The 22,327-nt window shown below is 35.2% G+C and overlaps 1 protein-coding gene across 3 annotated transcripts; it reads right to left on the bottom strand.

The window, feature by feature from the left end:
- Positions 1 to 671: 671 nt before the first annotated feature.
- Positions 672 to 21,949, bottom strand: tmem150ab (transmembrane protein 150Ab). 3 transcript variants are annotated; one of them, XM_087251478.1, is made up of 8 exons: positions 21,490 to 21,949; positions 19,541 to 19,788; positions 18,322 to 18,369; positions 12,041 to 12,127; positions 11,872 to 11,939; positions 10,194 to 10,321; positions 9,926 to 10,103; positions 672 to 4,786 (listed from the first exon to the last, which is right to left on the bottom strand). In XM_087251478.1, exons 2-8 carry the CDS (start codon positions 19,603 to 19,605, stop codon positions 4,476 to 4,478), a joined length of 885 nt encoding a protein of 294 aa, XP_087107604.1. In that variant the 5' UTR covers positions 19,606 to 19,788; positions 21,490 to 21,949; the 3' UTR covers positions 672 to 4,475.
- Between the last annotated feature and the right edge of the window lie 378 nt (positions 21,950 to 22,327).

Here is a 22,327-nt window from a genome sequence, read left to right as displayed (position 1 = left end):
CGAATATTTTCCATATTAAAGAAAGTTTTTGTACTAAACAACACCTCGAATCGATATAAATGATATATTAGAAATGGCTTCAGGTGAACAACAGAAAACTATGAGAATGATCAACTCAGGTAAACCTCATGTGCATTATTTAGTGTTAAATCTTAATAACGTGAGTTTGAATGCCATTTTACATGACATTTATTGCCATACTACTGAAAGCAGCAGCAGATAGTTTACGTCAGATCAGCTACGAGTTTCAAATTGAACTTTAGAACTAAACACATATCAGTGATTCCGCATGTACATTAATAATATTAAAGAGGGTTAATATGTATTAAATTGATTGTAAACCTTACCATTTTGTGACTGAGTGCATATTCTGTTTTGAATGGCTGTATTTAAATTTCTGTCATGTTTAGTCTGGTGCAAACAGCCAAACTGCTTATCACTGCGTATCTCATCACGAAGCCTGTTGTTAGGACATGCAGTTGCAATGTAGCCTGCTCACCTAATGTTTACTTTCCTAATATTTATTTTATTTGCTAATAATAACCTCATGTGGAACTGAATCGGTCTCATTTCGGAGTCTGCTACTGTCCACTGAAAGTCACATTTCAGTCATGGACATATTCTTTCAAAGCCTTTCTGAATAAATAAATGCACAGTTTTCCACCAAGGCAACCCGAGTACTGAAATTTAATTGGTTAAACTGGCATTGGGTGGGTTAAAAGACCCAAAACAAAGACAGCGTTCCAGCACAGAAAGCACATTTTCAAAGCAGAATATCTGGCTGCATTGTTTTTCAGATAAACAAGGGTGTTCACTTGGCATGTTTCCTAAATATCTACAAACATATTATGGTATTTGTATGCTTTAAAAGAGTCTAAAACTTGCATACAGCACTTTTAAACGCAGCATTATTTCACAAAACTTTCACATTCTCTAAATGAATCTTAGCATTCGCTCACAAAACTTGACTAGTTTGAGAAAATGCTAAATCTGTTGTTAAAAATGTTAATGGTGAATATATAAGCAAAATGACGATTTTGAAATTTTAAAATGCAAAAGACAGACTAAAACAAAAAACACTAACATCTTGTTTCTTGTGGTCCTGAAATATTACAAATTTGTTCGCAGCATACCTGGGATGCAACTGATCGACACAGGCAGTTTTTGATCAAGTGTTAACAAATTTTTTGGCTGAAGCACCAAAATGTTGCACTTAAATGTTACTTATAACAGTTGGAATGAAAAAAGTCTTAACCACATTGTATCTAGAGCTATAGGACAGAAGGTCCACAGCACCAAAGGTCATGCTATTACAGTGCCACAGATCAAACTAAGCTGCGAACACCAGGAATGAATGAACATGAACTACCTGCATATCAGGTATGATTAAAAAGGATCGCTTTTTTTTTTTTGACTGCTCAGTTATAGACTGACAATTTATACAACCTCATTGCAACCCAACATTTGGCATCAATGGCTGGTGCGACTAACTCAAAATTCTCCATTGCTACGGTGATGGCTTGACCTGTCGTGTAATCACAGTTTATGCAGATTAAACAGGGTTACGGGGGGGTTGGACAGGTTTAGCCAATTATCTACTTAAGACGAATTTGTCAGTATTGCTGACGTCTCTGTAACAGATTCACACTGACAAAGACAGGAGACCAAATGAGAGTTGGTGAATAATGGCCATTGCTTCAAATCACATCATATTTCTGCAGACATACACTTTGCTGACAACCATTAGAGTGCTGCAACGATTCCTTATTTTTGTAGGCCACCCAGAAGTTAGCATCACACTAGTTCCCTCAGTGAAAACCCAACTCTGTGAACAACACATTTTGATCAACATGATAATATTTAAAATTGACACTTTTATTAAGAATAAATAGAACTGAAAAAAGATAAATGTAGACTATTAATATACTACACCCCAGTCACATAATATCAAAATCATCCCACTAGTTTCCAACAACTTCTTCATTCTATATTTAAAAAAAAATGTATTCCCTGAAAGACCAAGACTAGCCAAAGACTTTAGAATAAACAAGGCATGTCACTAATAGCATTTTGAATGAGGAAAAGTGTAATGGTCAATATGGTGAATAAAGCCCGCCTTCTAGTACAGGAGCCAATCATTGATCGCTATAGACTGACGATACTCTGGGGGAGGGGCTGGGACCAGACGTGAGTTTGTGCAGATTTTATGTGAATCGGACGTTTAGAAATTAAATTAAAAAGACAGTTGATGTTTACTTTTACTGATAATTCCAAATATGAAATTCAATCATAATCTTGGAGAGCAGTTTTGGAGAAATTGATGTTTTCCCATTCAAACAGAATGCCTGAACATGCTGCCTGAGAGGCGTTTTAAAGATAGCCGCCAAGTGAAATGACTTGTCTTAAAGAGACTTTGAAATAGCTTGCACTAACATAAAGTAACATGCTTTTTCTGTTTGTCATGGTGACCCTTGATATACCTAAAAACCTGTCTTGCTGTTTACCAACAGCTAACAACTGCCCTTTTTAAAGAAAAACAAGTTAATGGAATTGTAAAAAAAGTTATAAAAAACAAAAGATGTGCTAATTTATTTTACAAAGATAAATACATAAATACCATCTTGTCTTTGTTAAACAAAAACTATTTTGAGTGTGTTTTGGCCGTCCATAATGGATAAAAAACTGACAATAAAACAGCCAGTAGGTGGCAGCAAATCCTTGAAATTTAAAAATGCTGATTCAATTAAAACACTAGTAACTATCAACAAAGAGCTTAGAATGACCAAGAGACGACACTCAATAGAACGTTCCATTGACACAGCAGCGCCCAGCAACAGCCCCGGACTCCGCCATTTTGGAGTGAAAGTGATCGGCTGTCCATTGAATCGCATTACTGTTGTGATGGCAAGCAGCTGCTTTGTTTGTTTTTTTATTTATTTAAAAAGCTCATTAAAGCTGAGATACAACCTGAAAGACGACAATACAACACTTACTACCACAATCATCAGCACTTTTAATAGTTTATTTAACAGACTTATAATATGCTTCTGTTCTTTTGAAGTTTTCATTCCAAAATGGCCGCCGCACCTTCAAGTGGCTATTTCCCAAATTACACTAGAGTGTCGCCTCTTGGTCATTCTAAGCTCTTTGCTATCAAGTATTGATCACTAAATCATTAGCCCCTTTCACAGTGATAGAAATTTATCAAAATGACTTTACCGGTAAATGAAGAAAAAACACTGTTCACACAGGCAAGAACGTTCCAGAATTTTTCCGGAAAAGACCATTCATACATCCATTCCAAAATGCGAGTTAAATCTGACATAATTAACCAGAAATAACCTTTAAACGGCTGCGCTTGTATTTGTAAACATAGAAGGGGTCGGGCTTTTGGTATATAATATGCGTTTGTGCTGTCACTTACTGGCTGCTTCGCGTACACACGCGTAAAGCAACTGAAGAAGGAACATAGAACGTTATCTGACTAACATCTAGCAGCTAAATGTGTCTGGGAAAATATTCAAAGATTTTTATTTTCGTACACAGCATGGATGTGAATGTGTCTGAATGTTCTTATTGGTAATTTCTTTCTGGCAATTTTCCCTGCATTCACACAGTGCAGCATTTCAGCAAAATTACCTGTAATGTTACAGCTTCTCTTTCCAAAAAATTGCCAGAACAAATTTACCAGTATTTTTAAAAAAGGGCCCATTCACACATGATCCCTTTCCAGAAATAGCTGGTAATTTTCGCGAAATGTCTGTATGTGTAAAAGGGAATAATGACTCAAGTGATTAATTTAGTTTTGATTAATTAATTAATAAATAATTTTTTGTTAAGCAACAAAGAAGAGATGTTTTGTACTACTTTCATTTTCAAAGCATAATAAATAAAAATAAATAAGTGAACATCGTGATTAAAAGTAAACCCCTCACTATTACCTTTCTATTTCTTGAATTGTTTTTTTTTAATACATATGACATTAGCGAAACAAATTAAGTACAAAAAATTATAATAACACATAAATAACCTTAGGATTAAAAAATTGGATGAGTTAAAATGCTAAATAGTTTATGGGTTTCAGCTATAAAAATGCATCTTCCAAGCAGCACTCTACAAGATGTCCTAATTTCCTCAACCAATGGGAAATTAGGTTAACCCTAAACACTTTTTGTCATGGTCAGTGTGAATGTGCCTTTGGAGATGAATTATTGCAGTTTTAAATCCTTTCTCTCAAAGTTCCCATGATTCATGGGGAAAGAATCATCTCTGCTGGTTACTGAGACTCTCTTTGAGTTATCTTACACTTGAACGATAAATACCTTACCTGTTACTGTTATGATTATATTTAGCAAGTCTGCAAACTCACTGTAAACGCTGTATTGCTTGTACCAGTTTTTCTCAAATCCATGAGCCAGATGAAGAGTTCAGAGTCTATGTGCTGAGGTCTGAGCGAGTGCTTTAGTGGTTAACTCCTAAAGCATGGCGATGCTCTCTGGTGTGCAGTTGAGGTGTGTGGAAGTGCTGCTGCCTCCGGGTGACTTTAGACCACGGGCGCCACATCCCATTGCAACACCCTTACTAATGCCCCCCATAATGACCGATGACCCTGGATGGTGATGTTGACTGCGTTTCATTAAGGCCGCCATCATGGTGTCAGTGTTGACAGTGCCAAACTCATAAGTAAAGGTGCCGTAATACACTAGGACCAAAACCGTGAAGACCCATTCACAGATGGCTGCAGCATGCTGCAAAACAAAACTCTCATGCACGAAGAAGACACCACCTTGAAAAGGAAGAATGAAGTTAAGGAATATGACCACAGTAACTTTCAACATTAAAAACAGGTTGACATTAAAAAAATGGTTAGACTTACAGGATTAGCTCACGCACAAAAAGAAAAGTATTTTATGAATTACTCACCCTCATAACATTACAATCCCCTAAGACTTTTATTCATCTTTGGAGCACAAATTAGTATAGATTAGATTAGGCTGCTCCTGTTCCTGGAGATCCACCTTCTAGCAGAGTTCAGCTGCAACCTTGATCAAACACACCTGTCTATAATTACCAAGTGCCCCTTCAGATCCTACTTAGTTGGTTTAGTTGTATTTGATCAGGGTTGGAGCTAAACTCTGCAGGAACTCTTCCAACTGTATATAGCATACTGCTGGTCTCGAATCCTGTAGAGCCGCAGCTCTGAACAGTTTTGCTCCAACCCTAGTCAAACACAGCTGATCCAATTAATTAAGATGTTCAAGACTACTAGAGACATTTAAACAAGGGTGATTTGGAGGTGGTTGGAGCTAAACTGTGCAGAGCTGCTGCCCTCCAGAAATTGAGTTTAAATAGCTATGAAACCTCCTCATTCGGTTTGAGTCTAACTCAGAAATTTCTCAAAAATGCTCCGAGATGGGCTTGAACCGCTGTGAGCTGAGGGAGGTGTGGGCGTGGCCAGCAGAGCGGGGGAAAAAGGCGGGAGCGAACAACTGTTGTCAGTTGGCTCACAAAATGGGACACGAACAGTAAGGGGAACAATTTTATAATTTACAAAGTTAAAAAGCAATAAAAGTAATTTAATGCCCTGCAACATTTGTTATTCGTAATTTCATATACACATAACCACAATTTGTTACATCATTATAGAGATAATCGTGTTTATATTAACACTACAAATGAGGAGGACTTTTCTCCTTCTAAATCCTGGGTCTGAATGCAGACACAGTGGACAGCAGTGCAGCAGGTCTTTTGCCCTATCTATTTCAATCATTAGCCATACCAGTAATCTGGAAGATGTTAAACATGTGTGAACACAGCAGCATCTCCCGACAAAAATGCTTGCTGCAAACCAACAGCCTTGATGCATCGGTCTTGATAGCGTTGCAGGAAAAAACATTGTAACAAACCCTTTGGATCACAGAAACAATCGACCCGTGTCGTCCGCGGACATGGTCTCACTCAGTCATTTTCAAGCGGTCTCACAGGCTTCGGAAAGCACATGCCCTTATAAATAATTTAGAAGCAGTGTCTTCTTATAGGATCAGAAAACTCAGTTTTGAATAATGAGAAACTGACTTGTCATCAGTCCACAAGCAGATTTGTGCTACGTCACCGATTTTGATCCCACCCCCAAAAAAATGTTAAACCCGGAGGAAGAAATTAGCCGACAAAAGCTTCAAACGATCCAGTTTTACCAACAATTAAAGCTGACAGTTGCAAAAATTTTAGCCAGGTGCTCTGTTAAATTTTTAAAAAGTACTCCAGGGTGTCTTAAACCTTTAAGACCATTGATATAGCAATAGTCAAGAGACCAAGCTCCATAAAAGCAACCAAAAAAATCCTCAGAACAGTCACTGTGACTTCAGTGGTTGGACTGTTATCATACAAAGCACCAAGGACACTTTTGTGTGCAAAAAAAACAAAAAGTAAAAACTTTGCTATATGCCTATATGTTCTACTTCAGATCAAGATGTGCAATTACTACAAGCAATACAACGCTTGCAGTTTGCGCTGCTGACTGTAAAGAGGGTCGCACACCAGATGTGCCACACCACACAGCGCCATGCACTATAGAATTCTAAACAAAGATTTCTATCAGTGTACGCACACCAGCGCTGCAAATCGGTGGCTGTCCACAGCGCCAAGCTATGACTCAATACACTGTTAATATTTCTGCTGCACCACAGAGCACCATCTAAATAGTTTTACCATATGGAAGAAGGAAATGTGGATTAAGGATCCGTCCAATCCCATGGCAGGCAGTAGTCTGTTTTCCACAAGTAGATCAGAAGATAAAATGAAACACAAAGCGTAGACAAATCAAACAAATGCAAACAAAGTTGTACTTACATTACTTATTGGGTGCAGAAAAAAGAGCTTTGTATGATTACAATCGATCAAATTAGGTGACATGGAATGTTTTATTAATGTTTCTGGACTCTGAGTGTCTCAGAAAATTGCTGTCTATGGAGGATGAGAGCGCTCTCGAATTTTATCAAGTATCTTAATTTGTGTTCTGAATATGACCACAAATCTTAGGGATTGGAATGATAAAAGGTGAGTAATTTATAACAGAATTTTCATTTTTGAATGAATAAACATTTTAAAGATGATACTGGAAGACTTTTCAATTCAGTGGTTAACAGCTTAAAGTTCTTACTGTCTTTAATATTGTGATGTTTTTCCTAAAATGGATTACAGAATGGAGAATGGAGTTCTATTTTAGCACTCCTCAATGCTATCTTGTGCTCGAAGCAATGCATTTGTTGTATGGGAGTGGTTTAAAGCAAAGATGCTTTGACTTTGACTAAACTGACATCAGAGAAGGAACAGCAAGACAAATGCCATATCATTCACATTTTTCACCAAGACAAACATTAATTTTTGTAAATTGGATTAACTGTTCACCTCAAAAACAGAAATGTGAGCTAGGGATGTAACAATTCACCGTAAGTCGGCTGAAAATCGATTAAAATACGTCATGAATCAAACTGGTAGAAATGTAAAATAAATTGTGATACATTTTTTGATCAGAGGGAGCGCTGTTTACTTGCACACCAGCGGTGAGCAAGAGCTGGGACGGCAGAGTAAAATGACAGCAGTAAAGTGCGCTAGACAAAACTCAAACTGTCTCCAGAAACTGCAAAAAGACGTTTACTTCCACTAACAGAACGAATATGATGCACATAATCTCTCAGCACAGTAAAAAAACTACTGTCAAAGATGTCTATACAAAAAAAAAAAAAAACTATTTATAAGCCAAACCACATGGACTGGACTGCGCCGCTTGCTTTATATGTGCTACGGAGATCACACAGTGCATGAGTGTTACAATAGTCAAAGTGTAAAGATTTTTTTTTCAGACTGAAAGAGAAGGTTGTCCTGTTACAGAACCAGCTTTTTCAGCATTTTCAAATTAATTTATGCATATTTTAATTATTTGCTTATTATTATTGAATATTTAAAAGTGTTCAAGGTTATCTCTTCTTACGTATATCACACTGATAGGTTTACAAAGCATTATACAAGTAATATTAATTATTTACCTACATAAGTCAACTGCTGTCTCTATCCTACTATATAATTAGTAATTTAATAATCAGTTTATTTTTGCCAGTGCCCAGTCCACTGGATCAGCGGGACTATTGACCACCTCTGTACATACCTCTCTCTGGTTTAGGAAAGGCTTACCTCTCCACTCAGTCCCCAGTGAAAGAGTTTTTTCATCAGCAGGGGACATTGTTAATGTGCAAAGACCTTAGCTTATGCCAGAAAACATACATATGCTGATAGTTCTTTTTAAAAATATAAAATCCCTGCAGTTTTAGCTTGTCTTATTTAGTTTTTATTATTGTTTTTAAATCCTATGTTTGTTTTTAAAATAGCAAATTTATTATGGCCAAAAACTATAAAATACACAAGACATGTCACTCATATACTTTTGAATGGGGAAAAGTGTAACTGTCAATATGGCGAATGAAGCCCCGCTTTCTAGTACAGGAGCCAATCAGTGAACACTATATAGCAAATAAGCCCGTCTTCCATTACAGAAGCCAATCAGTGATCGCTATAGAATGACAATTCTCCGGGGGAGGGGATCAGACCAGACGCGAGCTTTGTCGTTTATTTTTATTGGTTATTCGTAATATGAAATAGAATCGTAAAGTGGGCAAGTTATTTTGGAGAATTTGATGTTTCCCTATTTAAACGGAATGTCCGAGCATACTGGCCGAGAGGTGTTTCAAAGATGGTCGCCAAGTTAAATGACTTGCCTTAAAGGGACTTTTTTTAAATGGCAGAAAATATATTATTTTGCAAATAATGTGCAGCATCTAAAACAAAAAAACAAAAGCGCTCTTCATCTAAATTTTGTATAAAATACTTTTTGCTAAAAAATTGTGACTGAATCGTGAGATTAGTATCAATCGTATCAAATCATGAGTGAATCGTTACATACCTGATGTAAGCTAACAAAGCAGATCTATTTTGATTTCATAACAATAAATGGACTTAACTGAAATTTGTAAACTGTCAAAGTCTACTAGAGCTTTTCTATTAGTAATCAAATTATTGAACTTTTGTATAATTTTTTTTTTTTTTTGATAAATCTGTTATTGTGAATAATGAATCGTGAGATACCAAATTTGTAAAACTATGCACCAAAAATCTGTTATTATCTGAAATTGTTTTTAAGCTAAAAACATGAAAAGTATTTTTTTTTTTAAAAAACAACAACTTTAGTTTAAAGGCCACAAAAAAAATGACATTTTAACAGTCTACATGATGTTTTAGTACCACATTTTTGTAACGTACTCAGATATACTGTATGAATTTGGCTATTTTATTTTAATTTTATCTATTATTTTCAAACGGTTCTTTTTTTATTATTGCATTTGCCCACCAAAAAATACTCTAGTTGAAGACTACATGCCATTGTGTAAATTAAATTTATGTTTATAGTTTAGTTTAGTTCCCCCCAAAAAATATATTTAAAAATATTTGCTATAACAACATAACTGTATCCCAGTGACGGGTTGCAGCTGGAAGGGCATCTGCTGTGTAAAACATATGCTGAATAAGTTGGCGGTTCATTCCACTGTGGCAACCCCTGATTTATAAAGACACTAAGCCAAAAATAAAATGAATGAATGAATAAATAAATAACAAAACTGGGATTTTCACTTGCCAAACTTTGACATTTGATGAAGTACGGCCAATACTGAAATGTTAGCAATGTGAAAACCCAACTGCCAAACTTAATCTTTTATAATCTTCTGTTAAAAACCAATTAGCCACACTGCGTTTTATGCCAATAACATCATGTTCAAGTGTATTCAAACAAATTTGATTTTCATGTATTAGATCATGACTGTATATACTGATATGCTAAACTGTAAATAGTGATTAGTATTTTTAGTAAGGATACTGAGGACAAGTGATACGAGAGCTCCAGCCGAGAGAGCCACGCGTACATGAGCCATCCAGTAGTCCAGTGCTGTCTCTGCTATACGGTATGTCAGAACACACTGCAGACACACAAACAGCAAGCCTGCGGGGAAAGCTACACCTGCTCCAACATAGTGAAGCGTCTTGGCATGATCCACCTGAGGCAAAAAACATGGAGAGAAAGAGTGAGAGAAATGCAAGACTATATAGATTGGTATAAAACAGGGTTAAGTTATGAGCCAACTTACTTGGAAGTTGCCCACCATGACCAACCCAAGGGCATTGATGCAGCCGGACACCAAAGCACTTGTGTTGGTCCAGCAGTGATGACTGTGTTCAATCACTTGAGCGTATCGCAGCATGCACACCATGACCACTACACACACATATATCACCATAAATATAAATGATCAAGTCTGCTATAGTTTAAAAAAAAGGTTTTTTAGAAGGGGTGTAACGAGATCTCGTGTCACAAGATTTCTTGTTGAGGTGAAAAGTTGTTTCTTACATATATATATTTCATTTTATGTCATACATAAAATTAAATGTTCTTTAAAATGAAAGTAAATTTATTACAAGCTGATTAAAAAAACACCTAAACTGTTTTGCATTTTGTGTTTATTTTAATAAATATCTATTTTCCATTCATATAGTATGTAAAATATATGAATTCTAAGACTATTCCATTCCTGTTTATCATTAAAGAGCCCCTATTTTGCATTAAAAAGGGGGATATTTTGGTTTGACCTGCATGCAAGGTCAATAACACATTCATTGTCTTATAATATGCATTTATTTTTACCTAATTATCGACTCCCATATGAATCATTCAGCGACTTATTTGTTCCCAAACCCCTCCGTAGTGTGAAGCTAATCTGCGCTGATTGGGCCAATGATCCAGTCTGTTGCAGTTGGTCGACTGCGTTCAGCACAAGACAGAGAGAAAAGCCCACCATGGCTTTGAAATAGCAGCCAGAGAGTATGTGTGAGCCCAATGCAGGAATGCAATAAATGAATGCAGTTAAAGACCAGCATATTGCTCTACTCTGAAACCTAATCCCAAGTAATAACAACTACACACATTCAGTATTAATCCACACAATGGCAAAAGTTGAACTATTTTGAAAATTGACCGTGCCCCGTGTGTGTAGGAACAGCTGATGGTGGCCATAGCAAAGGCAAACAGCAGAAGATCGCCAGTTCAGAAACGCACTTAAAATCGGTAAAGGAAGAAGCACATGTCATGTTTTTAAAGTGGTTTTGGACGCGATTTGTGAACAGCCCCATACAGATTTAACCTGAGAGTTTAATACAGTGCAAGCACTGATCTATAACAAATATGTGATTATAAGCCGCGTGGGGTGATTAAAACTTTACTAATTGATTACTACCTGCATTACAGCGTAGATTATTGTATTAAAAATCTGAAAAATTACAGGAACAAGCACAGCCACTGGTTGGCTATACTGTGGTATTGTTGTGAAAATTAATTTTAACCCATTATTTCCAGCAGCCGAATCTCCATCTGTCAGTGATCGTCCTCTTAGCGTTATGATCAGTCCAGTGATCCCCGTGCCTCCTCTAGTGTGTGGAGGGAAAGCGTGTGCACATTTTAACGAAACTGGAAGTACATATTTGGTGATTTACCATAACGATGTCGATGCGATCAAACAAAAGATCCGACTCTTATTTTATTTGACTCAGAGTCAATTATTTTACTAAAGAATCATTAGTTTTAAACAAGATGCACATTTAGATTTAAACCTCAGCTGGATGTTTTCATTCACTTAGAGCTGTGTTACACATTGCATGGAAGCTCATTTTCAAAAACCCATAATAGGGGCTCTTTAAGGATTTCTTTAAAATAGTGTAAAAATCTTGACTTGTTCTCGTGTCATTTTCAGTCATACTGAAACTGATTCTTACCCATAAAGGCCCCAACATTGCCTATCAAACTGAAGAGACAGCTCTCTGGTGGATAGCAACCACATTTACTGGTAAAAGAGCAGAAATCCAGATATTACAACCTTTTTAGATGTTGATGCAAAACAGTACCACCTAAAGTCTCCAAATCTGGTCATTTTGTGGTTTTCACCTGATAAGGGGGATGTCTTGAAGGGTACAGCAGGTCTTTGGGAAGCCCCTCTTAGCCGTTTCCTCTGTGCATGTCAAATTGTATGACCTATGATGCAACAGAACCAAGCATGAAATTTTCTTTAAAAAAAATAAATGAGTTGTCAGCAGAATCTTCAGTCAATCAAGAATGATTAAAAAAATCATATTTTTTAACACTGGACCTTATCTTACTGACAGTAACTATGTTTCCATCAAAAGATGCGAATGAAATTTATAAGCAAAACTAAAATATCGCATAGAAGACATGCGAATAAAGCAGCAATTTGATCCAATAAATCAAAGAGAACAAAATAGTCCCTTTCTGATTAACTGGCACCAAATATCAAAAGTAAAAATGGAATTTATTGAGGTAGGAGAAGCTGCGTCAATCTTTTCCTTATTTAATAAATAACTTGACTTAGAAGACAATGCAGACAAACAATACACATGTAGTGGTGTTTAAAGGCGTGAGATGCGATGCACAGACACTCTCGACAGTTCTGAAGGTAATTAACTATGTAATTACACTAACTCTGAAAGGCAATTAAGAATGATCAAAACAACATTTCAGATGTTTTACAATGTGCTCAGCCAGGTTTATCCATTCACACACATCATTACATGACCTTATAACAATATCAAAGTTTTTTTTTTATGTGCATACTGGAATTTGTTTGGTAAAAGTATTTCCATCATAGTTTATGTGCATATTTACTTATCGAATAAAAGGTTTATCTTACTCAGTTATGCGCATACATTTTGTATGCACATTTTCAAAATTGATTTGCATCTTGCTGTTTCCGTCATGCGACAAAATGTGCATAAAAATAGGTGGATGGATCCATAGCTACTGTCTTTTGCATTTTCTACAAAAAAAAAATACTCTGGCCCAGAGGTGGGACCAAGTCATTGTTTGGCAAGTCACAAGTAAGTCTCAATTCATTGCCCTCAAGTCCCGAGTCAAGTCCCGAGTCAAGACAGGCAAGTCCCGAGTCAAGTCCCAAGTCAAAGGCAACAAGTCTCAAGTCAAGTCCAAAGTCCTATAGTTTGATTTTCGAGTCTTTTCGAGTCTTTTTTAACAGAAAAATAAAATTTAAACAGATTATGTATGGCTGTAAGATCTGTATTAAATAAACAAACCTTTTTTTAATGAAAGAACATTGCTTAGATATATAAAGATACAAATGTAATTTTCTGAAAAAGTGCTAAACAGTGCTGCGTCTCGTCTACACAGCCTATTGCACAAGAATGAGTTCCACCAAAAAAAGAGTCCATTTTGCCTCACATCACACAGAAATTGCAGGTCTACTGCTGTCTAGTTCATTAAGTTTAGTTGTGCTATGTTATGTCTTCAGTGATCAACTTGTGATTAACTAAAACTACATAAACAACCTCAATGAGGCAGCAGTAGACCAACAACTCCTGTATGCTGCAAAGTAAAATTGAGTGAAATTGGTATTTTGTCAATTGAATCTCGTGTGTGCTAAAGAGATGGAGATGCAAATCTGTCTAGCAGCAATGTAAAATGGTAGCACATATTCTAAATGAAGTAGGCTACTTCATACAAACAATAACATTGTTTTCTTCACATAACAATGAAGAACTTTGCTCTCTACCTTGTGTGATGCTCGTGCACCGATTTCCTCTGTGGACAAAACTGCTTGCGAGCTCTCAAATATACGCTGCTCACGCGCAAATTTTCTCCCTCTCAAATATGCACTGCTAATGCACACATTTTCCTGCGCGCTCTCAGAGATTATATATAGAATTTGTGTCTTGTGTTTCCTCTTCCTTTTGTGCTTTTTGATATGATTTATATTGAATTAATAATTAATATTGACTATTGAATTAATATTGACTATTTATTAACAAAAACCAAAATACTAAAATAGACTTACATATTAAATTTTTAATCTAATAAACCATAACATTTTGGCTGTATGTTTTATGATGAGATATTTCCAGTTTCAAACACTTAAAGACACAGATAATAGAGGTTGGATGTAAAGAATGCATTTTGTTTTACAAACATTTATTAAACATCCAAAAGGTTCACTATACTAATCAAATAAAAAAAACATTTAAACAAAAAATATAACTAACGCAAGCAGAAATGTAACTGTGATAAAAATAAGGAAAAACTTGATTAGGTATTATAGCCTACTGTACTATTCACTCTTTAAATAAATCTCATTATCAATCCCATTTTATCATGGCAACTAAAATAAAGTGAACTAGTCTCTGCTGTCTTCCACATTATTGATGAGATTGTGGAGGACATTTTCCATGTCATCCTCTTCATTTTGAGGAAAAGCTGTTCCACAGGGCCCCTGAACACATCTATTGGCATAGACAGGGTTTTGTACAGTACTATAGTAAAGTACTTTAATTAATCTGTTGGGGTAATATTATAGTTGCTATGGTAACACAAGTGTAATATAAACAAATGACCCAGTGCTGTAGTTTTTTTTTTTACAGTATTGGGTATATTATACTACAATTCACCACACTTTACTGTAGTAAAACTACACTCTGTATTTCATTTTATTAGTTCACTATTCTTAATACTACAGTATGCTGAAGCATTCATTAACAGCTTGTAAATAATACTAGGCTTAAACATAGGCAGTATACCTAACTCTCAAAAACACTAGTATTTATTATAGAATTTACCTTAACCTCATAGTTTTTCGTGTATTGTTACTAAATAGTTTAGCAATATATAAACCATATCAACATTCTGGAATAATCAATTTATCAGGAGGATCTCTGGAGAGCAAAAGCAGGAAAATTATGAAGCGCCAGTGTGGACAAAACTCAAGCAAACGCAGAGAGACTGAATACGCGCGTGAGAGACCAGCAAATCAGATTGAAGTACCTGCCCACTGGTGAAAGTAATGTCAGAGCCAATCAGATTTTTCTTTCTTTTCATAAAGAACGGGGTTCGAATCCCACTTAGGCACTTGTAAACAATCATTTTAGAACATTTTGTCAAAAATCCCTACTGAAAAAACAGCTTAAACCAGCCTAGGCTGGTTGGCTGGTTTTAGAGGGGTTTTGGCCATTTCGAGGCTGGTTTCCAGCCATTTCCAGCCTGGTCTTAGCTGGTCAGGCTGGGAGATGACCAGCTAAAACCAGCTATGTCCAGCTTAAACCAGGCTGGTCAAGACCAGGCTAAGACCAGGCTGGAAATGGCTGGAAACCAGCCTGGAAATGACCAAAACCCCTCTAAAACCAGCCTGGTCGACCAGCTAAAACCAGCTTACCAGCCTAGGCTGGCTGTCGCTGGATTTTTCTGCAGGGATATTGTTATGTTTAACCATTTATAAGAGCCACAAAGTATCTAAAACTTGTTTTCATGTTTGCATAGCCAATAAATGTGCTAAATAAATTAAAATAGAAATACCCACAGTGAAACAGTTATATAAATTTAAATATTAGTTTAAATACATTCATAGTGGTTTTAAATATCTTTTAATATGTAAAGTAGAGAAGTTCACATTCAACAAACTGAATAAAACAAGTCTTCGTTTTTAGTTTATTTAAAAACAATTACAAATGGAGTAATTCAACTCACAATTAAATGATCTCATTGAGTGATGGAATAAAAAGGTAAAACTTTAATTGAATGATCAGTCAAGTGTTTCCAAATGAAATCTGTTAAAATAAGAGTCCTACAAAACAGGAACAAAGACACTCATGAAACAAAATGTGATTGTTAATTGTATTTTTTATTAGATGGTTGGTTTTAAGTACTTTAAAAATAGTAGATAATCCTTAAATATAGAGGGGGAAATACAGAAAAACAAACAAACAGAAATTCAACAATATATATGCATTACATTACAATCTCGCAATAAAAAATTTAATTAAAAACCATATAGAGGACTAAAATATTGCTAAGAGGCATAACATCAACAATAATAAAAATACCGTTAAGGTTTTAAATACTAAATAAAATTAATAGTATTAATCCAAAATATGAAAAATGTAACACTTTACAATAAGGTTGTATTAATTAGTTAAGTTTATGCATGTACTAATGTGAACAAACAATGCAGTGCAGTTCATTACAGTATTCATTATTTTATGCTTTAATTAATGGAAATAAAATTATTGGTTAAATCTTGTTAACTCACAGTGCATTAACATTAATGTTAACAAGCATAACTTTAAATTGTAATAATGCAATAGTAAATGTTAAACTATAATTAATATAGGTTTAGAAGTATAGTTCATTATTAGTTCATGTTAGTACATAGATTAACTAAAGAAACCTTATTGCAAAATGTCACCAGAAAATAACAAAAAAACTTTTCTTTTTTTTTTTTTTACAGTTTTAAGAGCTTTAAAAATAAATTATATATCTAGTTATTATGGCATGTAATTAATGTTACTACTAATTAAATAGTTAGAAAATACTGTCAGAGGATGTGCAAAACACAAAGATAAAACATAATATGCGCATTGACACAAACCACCAAATGCAAAAACATAAATTACAGCCATGTTCATTCATAATTATATGATATAAATCACGAGAGGGTAAATTTGGTTTAAAAAAAACTGAAGTTCATTGACTTATACACAACAGTAAAACAATGCTTTTGCACAACAGTAACACATTGCGAGTAGTAAAGTCTCTTACCTTTGACAGATGTTGTAAATCCGCTGATAAAAACAAAAGGAGCAGATCGCGGATGTGTTTATTTCACTCTCTGAGTCAGAATGAAAATGGCATCTTCAAATTTCCCGCTGGTGCAAAAACACGGAAGTGCGCCACAAAGCGCTAGTGGTCGAAAGTATGCGTGCATGCTCTCTGTCACACACGCACACACACGCAGAGATAGAGCGTTCTGTGTCAACATACTTTTTATCTTTGGGCTTTTTATAGAAATTAGCAAGTCTTTACAAGTCAATAGGCGCAAGTCCAAGTGAAAGTCCGAGTCATTTATGTTCAAGTCCAAGTCGAGTTGCAAGTCTTTTGATATTTTGTCAAGTCGAGTCTGAAGTCATCAAATTCATGACTCGAGTCTGACTCAAGTCCAAGTCACATGACTCGAGTCCACACCTCTGCTCTGGCCTATTTAAACTGACATTTTTTATTCTTGAGGGTGTTTGTTTGTATACAGTGCACAAAACTTGTTCTAAATATAAAAACCCTCCATGTCCTACGGATTATTTCGGTTTCCAGCAGCAGCTGCAGATCTGAACCCTTCTCGACCGTAACTGTATGATTTTAAGATCCATCTTTTCACACTGAGGGACTAAGAGTGCTTTCACACTTAAATTGCCTTGACTGTACCCAAGTTTGATTGCCCCCCCTTGCCGCCACCTTGGCTGGTTTGTGTTTACAGTGCCTTTTGTTCTTCTGAACCCTGGTACGCTTGCGTCATCGAGCTGCTGTTGTGTGTACGGCTGTTGCTAGGTGAAAAAGACGTACGCATATCACCGTCATTCTGCTTTTACCGAATGTTTTGTTTTCAGACAAACAGAAAGATACAGAACATAACATGATGTCTGCAGAAGAACACCGTATACATACAAACACATATATATTTAAAAATTGTTTTTGACAGTTTGTAATGTAAATCTGTAAGACATTCACAGCAGTTTAGCAGACTACTAACATAAACTCATTCATTTTCTTTTTGGCTTAGTTCCATATTAATCTGATGCCGCCACAGCGGAATAACTCGCCAACTTATCCAGCATGTTTTACACAGCAGATGCCCTTCCAGCTGCAACCAATCACTGGGAAACATCCATACACACTCATTCACACACATACACTACAAAAAATTTAGCCTACCCAATTCACATATAGCGCATGTCTTTGAAACCGGAAACGGGAGCACCTGGAGGAAACCCACGCCAACACTGGGAGAACATGCAAACTCCACTCAGAAATGCCAACTGCCCCAGTCGAAGCTCGAACCAGTGACCTTCTCGCTATAAGACGATCGTGCTACCCGTAACGGCCTCTAACATAAACTGCATATAAATATATTATATTCACTCTCTGGGCCAGATTTACAGTATAACAGCTTGTGCCACATGTGCACCACAACCAGGAGTTCAACATTTTTACAATTATACAAAAACTTTTTTGTACTTTCTAAATCCATCAATCTGAGACAAAAAGGCTTGTAATACGATATTTACTGAGTTTTTCACCCAAGTTTACATCATGTTGATCATTAGAAACTTAGGAATGTGAATATCAATTACAATGGAGTAGTATTTACAAGGTTAACTTACCAGTTCTCAACCGGACATACATGATGGTTCATTACAGCCATGGCGTAACTAAAGAACAAAATATTAAAGGATTATCAGTTGGTAAGTATATGACATTTAACAAATGAATCACATAAACTATAGAGGGAATTATAAAACTACATTTAGTATATGCAATTATTTTTTTAAAATGTATATTATTATTAAATTTACTTTTGCTTATGATATATAATAATAGTAAATAACTGCAGTGCTTGCCACAGGTTTGAAATATACTTGCGGTGGTAGCCGGATTGAAACACACCCTTTACACACAGTTCATAAATAGTTAACCATATACAACAAACAATACATATTTTGATTTCAACACTAATCTTATTATTATCTGGTTAAAACATTCTTTTAGATGGGTTAAAGTAAATAAAAAAAATCCACTACTTCTCTATTTAGGAGCCACACGCACCCACTACCAGGTCAAATCTGCTTCTCTCTATCTCCCATTCAAGTTCAGGTTGCTTTATTGGCAGGACATTTTGTACAGTATTGCCAAAGCATTTTAGATGGATAAAATATGTAACATGTTGACAATCAAATGAATAAAATATACAGCAAATGAGAAAGAAATGACAGAAAAAATTTAGAAAAATAGGCAAAATCTTATAAAATTATGATAATTACAAGAACAAAACGTATTTAATTAAGACTAATGAGTTAATGACCCGTCTCTAATGATGTACAATTTCTTTTTTTTTCAGTTTTTCTGAGACATTTAGATTAAAGAATTAATTATTACATTTTTCTCTCGCGGCTATGCGCAAAAAAATTAACCACAGCATAGAAAACGAACGCAAAACCAAATCCCAGACATTTTTGTAGATTCAGAACCTAATGAAACAGGACGTATGAAACAAGAGAAAGGAGAGAAGATTTTCCACTACTAAATCGTTTGCCAAATGTACTAAATGTTTGTTTATATTGGGCGGACACAAACATTTTTTTTTAATTATTGTAACAGTAGAAAAATGTCACTAAATTTACTTGGGCGTTTGTTAATATACCTGGGCAGCCCGCCCAAGTAAAGACTATGTGTGGGAGCACTGAACTGTATCATTATGTTTCATCTTACATATAATGACATAAAGGAATCATATGGGTTTGGAATGACATGACTGTTATGTATGACATCAAATTGAAATTTTTGGTTGATCTGTCATAAACCATAAATGACATAAACACTTACACGATCCATATCCCCGTGATGGAGAAGGCAGACAGGCTGACAGGCAGAACAATCCAAGCAGTCATTGGTCAGTCTGTGAGAGGCCTGAGACCCCAGCATGAGGGTGTGCAGGACTGGGGTAATGGAGACACGCTGCGAGTCACCAGCAATTGAAGCCATGCAGTGTGGGATATGTGGATCAGTGGGGGCAACGTGATTCTCCTGCAACTACATCTGGACCCCCGATGATTGCCAGCAACCAATAATATCTAGTGAAAATAATTGGGACACTGTATGTAAATAGATGTTTGAACATTTTTTTAAGACCAAACAAGAGATAATGTTAAAATGCTTTGCTAATTTGCTAAACTACAAAAAAATTTTGTTTAATAATTATAATTTAGTAAATGCAATTATTTTTAAACTTAAAATATGTAAAAACACACTTCTGTACAGTACTAAGCTTAATACTGTAAAAGAATAAATATGCATTGTTCAACGTACAAAAACTTTTGCTTTAAACAGATTTGTGACATGTTAAGAAATACATTGACAGCTGCAATGGAGTTAGCAGCGAAAAGGCTTGGGCTGTGGACAATGTGAAACATGTATTGTTCTCTGATGAGTCTGCCTTTAACTTTCCCACATCCAGGAGAGTTACAGTGTGGAGAAGCCCCAAAGAAGCAAATAAAGAATGTACTTCTATTTTTGATGGTCACGTGTTTTTTTTTATTTATATATATATATATATATATATATATATATATATATATATATATATATATATATATATATATATATATATATATATATATATATACACGCTTTATTTTACAGTAAAAATATCTACCAACTAGGGCTGAGAAATTAATTAAAAATTAATTGAAATCAACAATCAGAAACTATAATCAATCTAATTTTTCCAGGTAATTTTTTTCAATTACTTACCCAACCGTGTGTAAAGTACTTTTGTGTTTTGTGCACGCGTTTAGTTCAGCATGTTCGCATAACCTCGCACCTTTTTTATAAAAAAAAATAATAATTAAAAATGTAACTCGTCGCAAAGCGCAAGCTCTGTGATTGATCGGTTTGGAAGCAGTGACCAGCGTGGGCGACACATACAGCTGCAATCCTATTGGAGCGAGTGTTATCAAGTGTCAAGTGCCGTTAACAAGCTCCAGTTGGAAACCTTTTTTGTAAGAAGTACGTTTTGGGCAATGTGTCTTTTAACATCAGTTGTTTAACGTAGATTTTAGTAAATAATCATAGATAGTAGATAGTGTGTGTTTCCTTCAATTATTTTAAAATCATTCAATTAATTTAAAATATGTGAGCATTAAGTGGACAAAACTTGTCAGTGAACTATGAGGGCAATGAAATAAAATAAATAAAATAATTGTTCATTGATCGATTTTAGGCCAAATTGGTCAGCCCAACTACCAACTGTAACGTTACATGTACTTGAGTACTGTAAAAACATGGGTTATGTGTGTAAGCAGGTTCAGTGTTACTGTAATTGCTCTAATAAGTAAATATATATTATACAGTCCAGTCAAACTAGAATTTAAAATTAAGTGCAATATGGTCAATGCAAAAAAAATTGAGGTGGCATACAATATATTTTTCTTATAGTATTTTCTGTCAACATCCTACACAATAATACCATTCAAATTAAGGTTTTAAAAACAAGATAAACAAATAAACAATGAGAGAATATGAGCTAAAATGATGAACATAGTTTAACGACTACGACTTAACATAATGTAACGTTAACTACAAATGAAACTACCTAACGTTAGCACCGGAGAAATAATGTTCAAAACATTATTAAGTTACACTGACTTTCTATATCAAATATGGTGCAGTTTTAAATATATATATTTACGATAATCTACTGAAAGATGGTATACTTTTTGTCGCTTATTCTGAAAAACGATAGGACCTGTGAAGCACAAAGTGAGATCAACAACCTGACAAAAAGCTCTATTAATAATGTCCCCTTCAGTCCAGATCAGCCTCAATGTCACATCAGCAAATACAAAACGACAAAGCTGACCAGATATATGTTTAACGTTAAAATCGTTAACTGTGGCGCAACAAATAATAACAAATGCATGAAACGATCTGGAATAATAACAAAGCGAAGATTTACTTGGATAAAACTAAACATCGTGTAACGTAGCTTGCAAGCTATCCAGCAGATGCTACTGCAAGTAAACAACTTTTTAAGACGATACAGATATCCTTATTTACGTTTTAACGTACTAACACACGCAGGTGTGTGTTTCTACAGCATTTGAACTATCGTATATCAGCTTGTCATTATCGACATTTTATGTTTTTATATGTAAAACCATGATCCTACCGCAGGCCCCGCGGCTCCTGAGCGGATGCTGCTTCTGCTGCATCTCAAGCTCAAACTGATGTACTGATATCTTCATCAACAGAGGGCGCCCTCACCTCCATTTGCGCCTGCCCGGATGTATTAAAAACAATTAAACGCACACACACAAATATTTTGTAAAATCATAAAAGGATAATTAACTTTTATTTAAATGACGCACAAAATATGCAAGATATGTTTTCTAAAAATGAATATTTAAAAAAAATAATCGATTACACTTAAAACAATTGTGCAGAAGGCTCAAAAAAATCCACAAATGGAACCGCAGATTTATTTCTAAAAGCATAATTTAAATTACGCTCATTAAAATATATATGATATGCTCTTCCCAAAAAATTATATTTAAAGAAATAATTAATTAACCTCTAGAATTGGTAAAAAAGAGACAAGTTAGGCTAAAACTC

This window comes from Danio rerio, chromosome 5 (genome assembly GCF_052040795.2).
Source record: "Danio rerio strain M-AB ecotype USA chromosome 5, GRCz13ab, whole genome shotgun sequence".
Classification (NCBI taxonomy): domain Eukaryota; kingdom Metazoa; phylum Chordata; class Actinopteri; order Cypriniformes; family Danionidae; genus Danio; species Danio rerio.
Note: the sequence above shows the minus strand (reverse complement) of the source record. Positions and strands in the feature narration are given on the sequence as shown.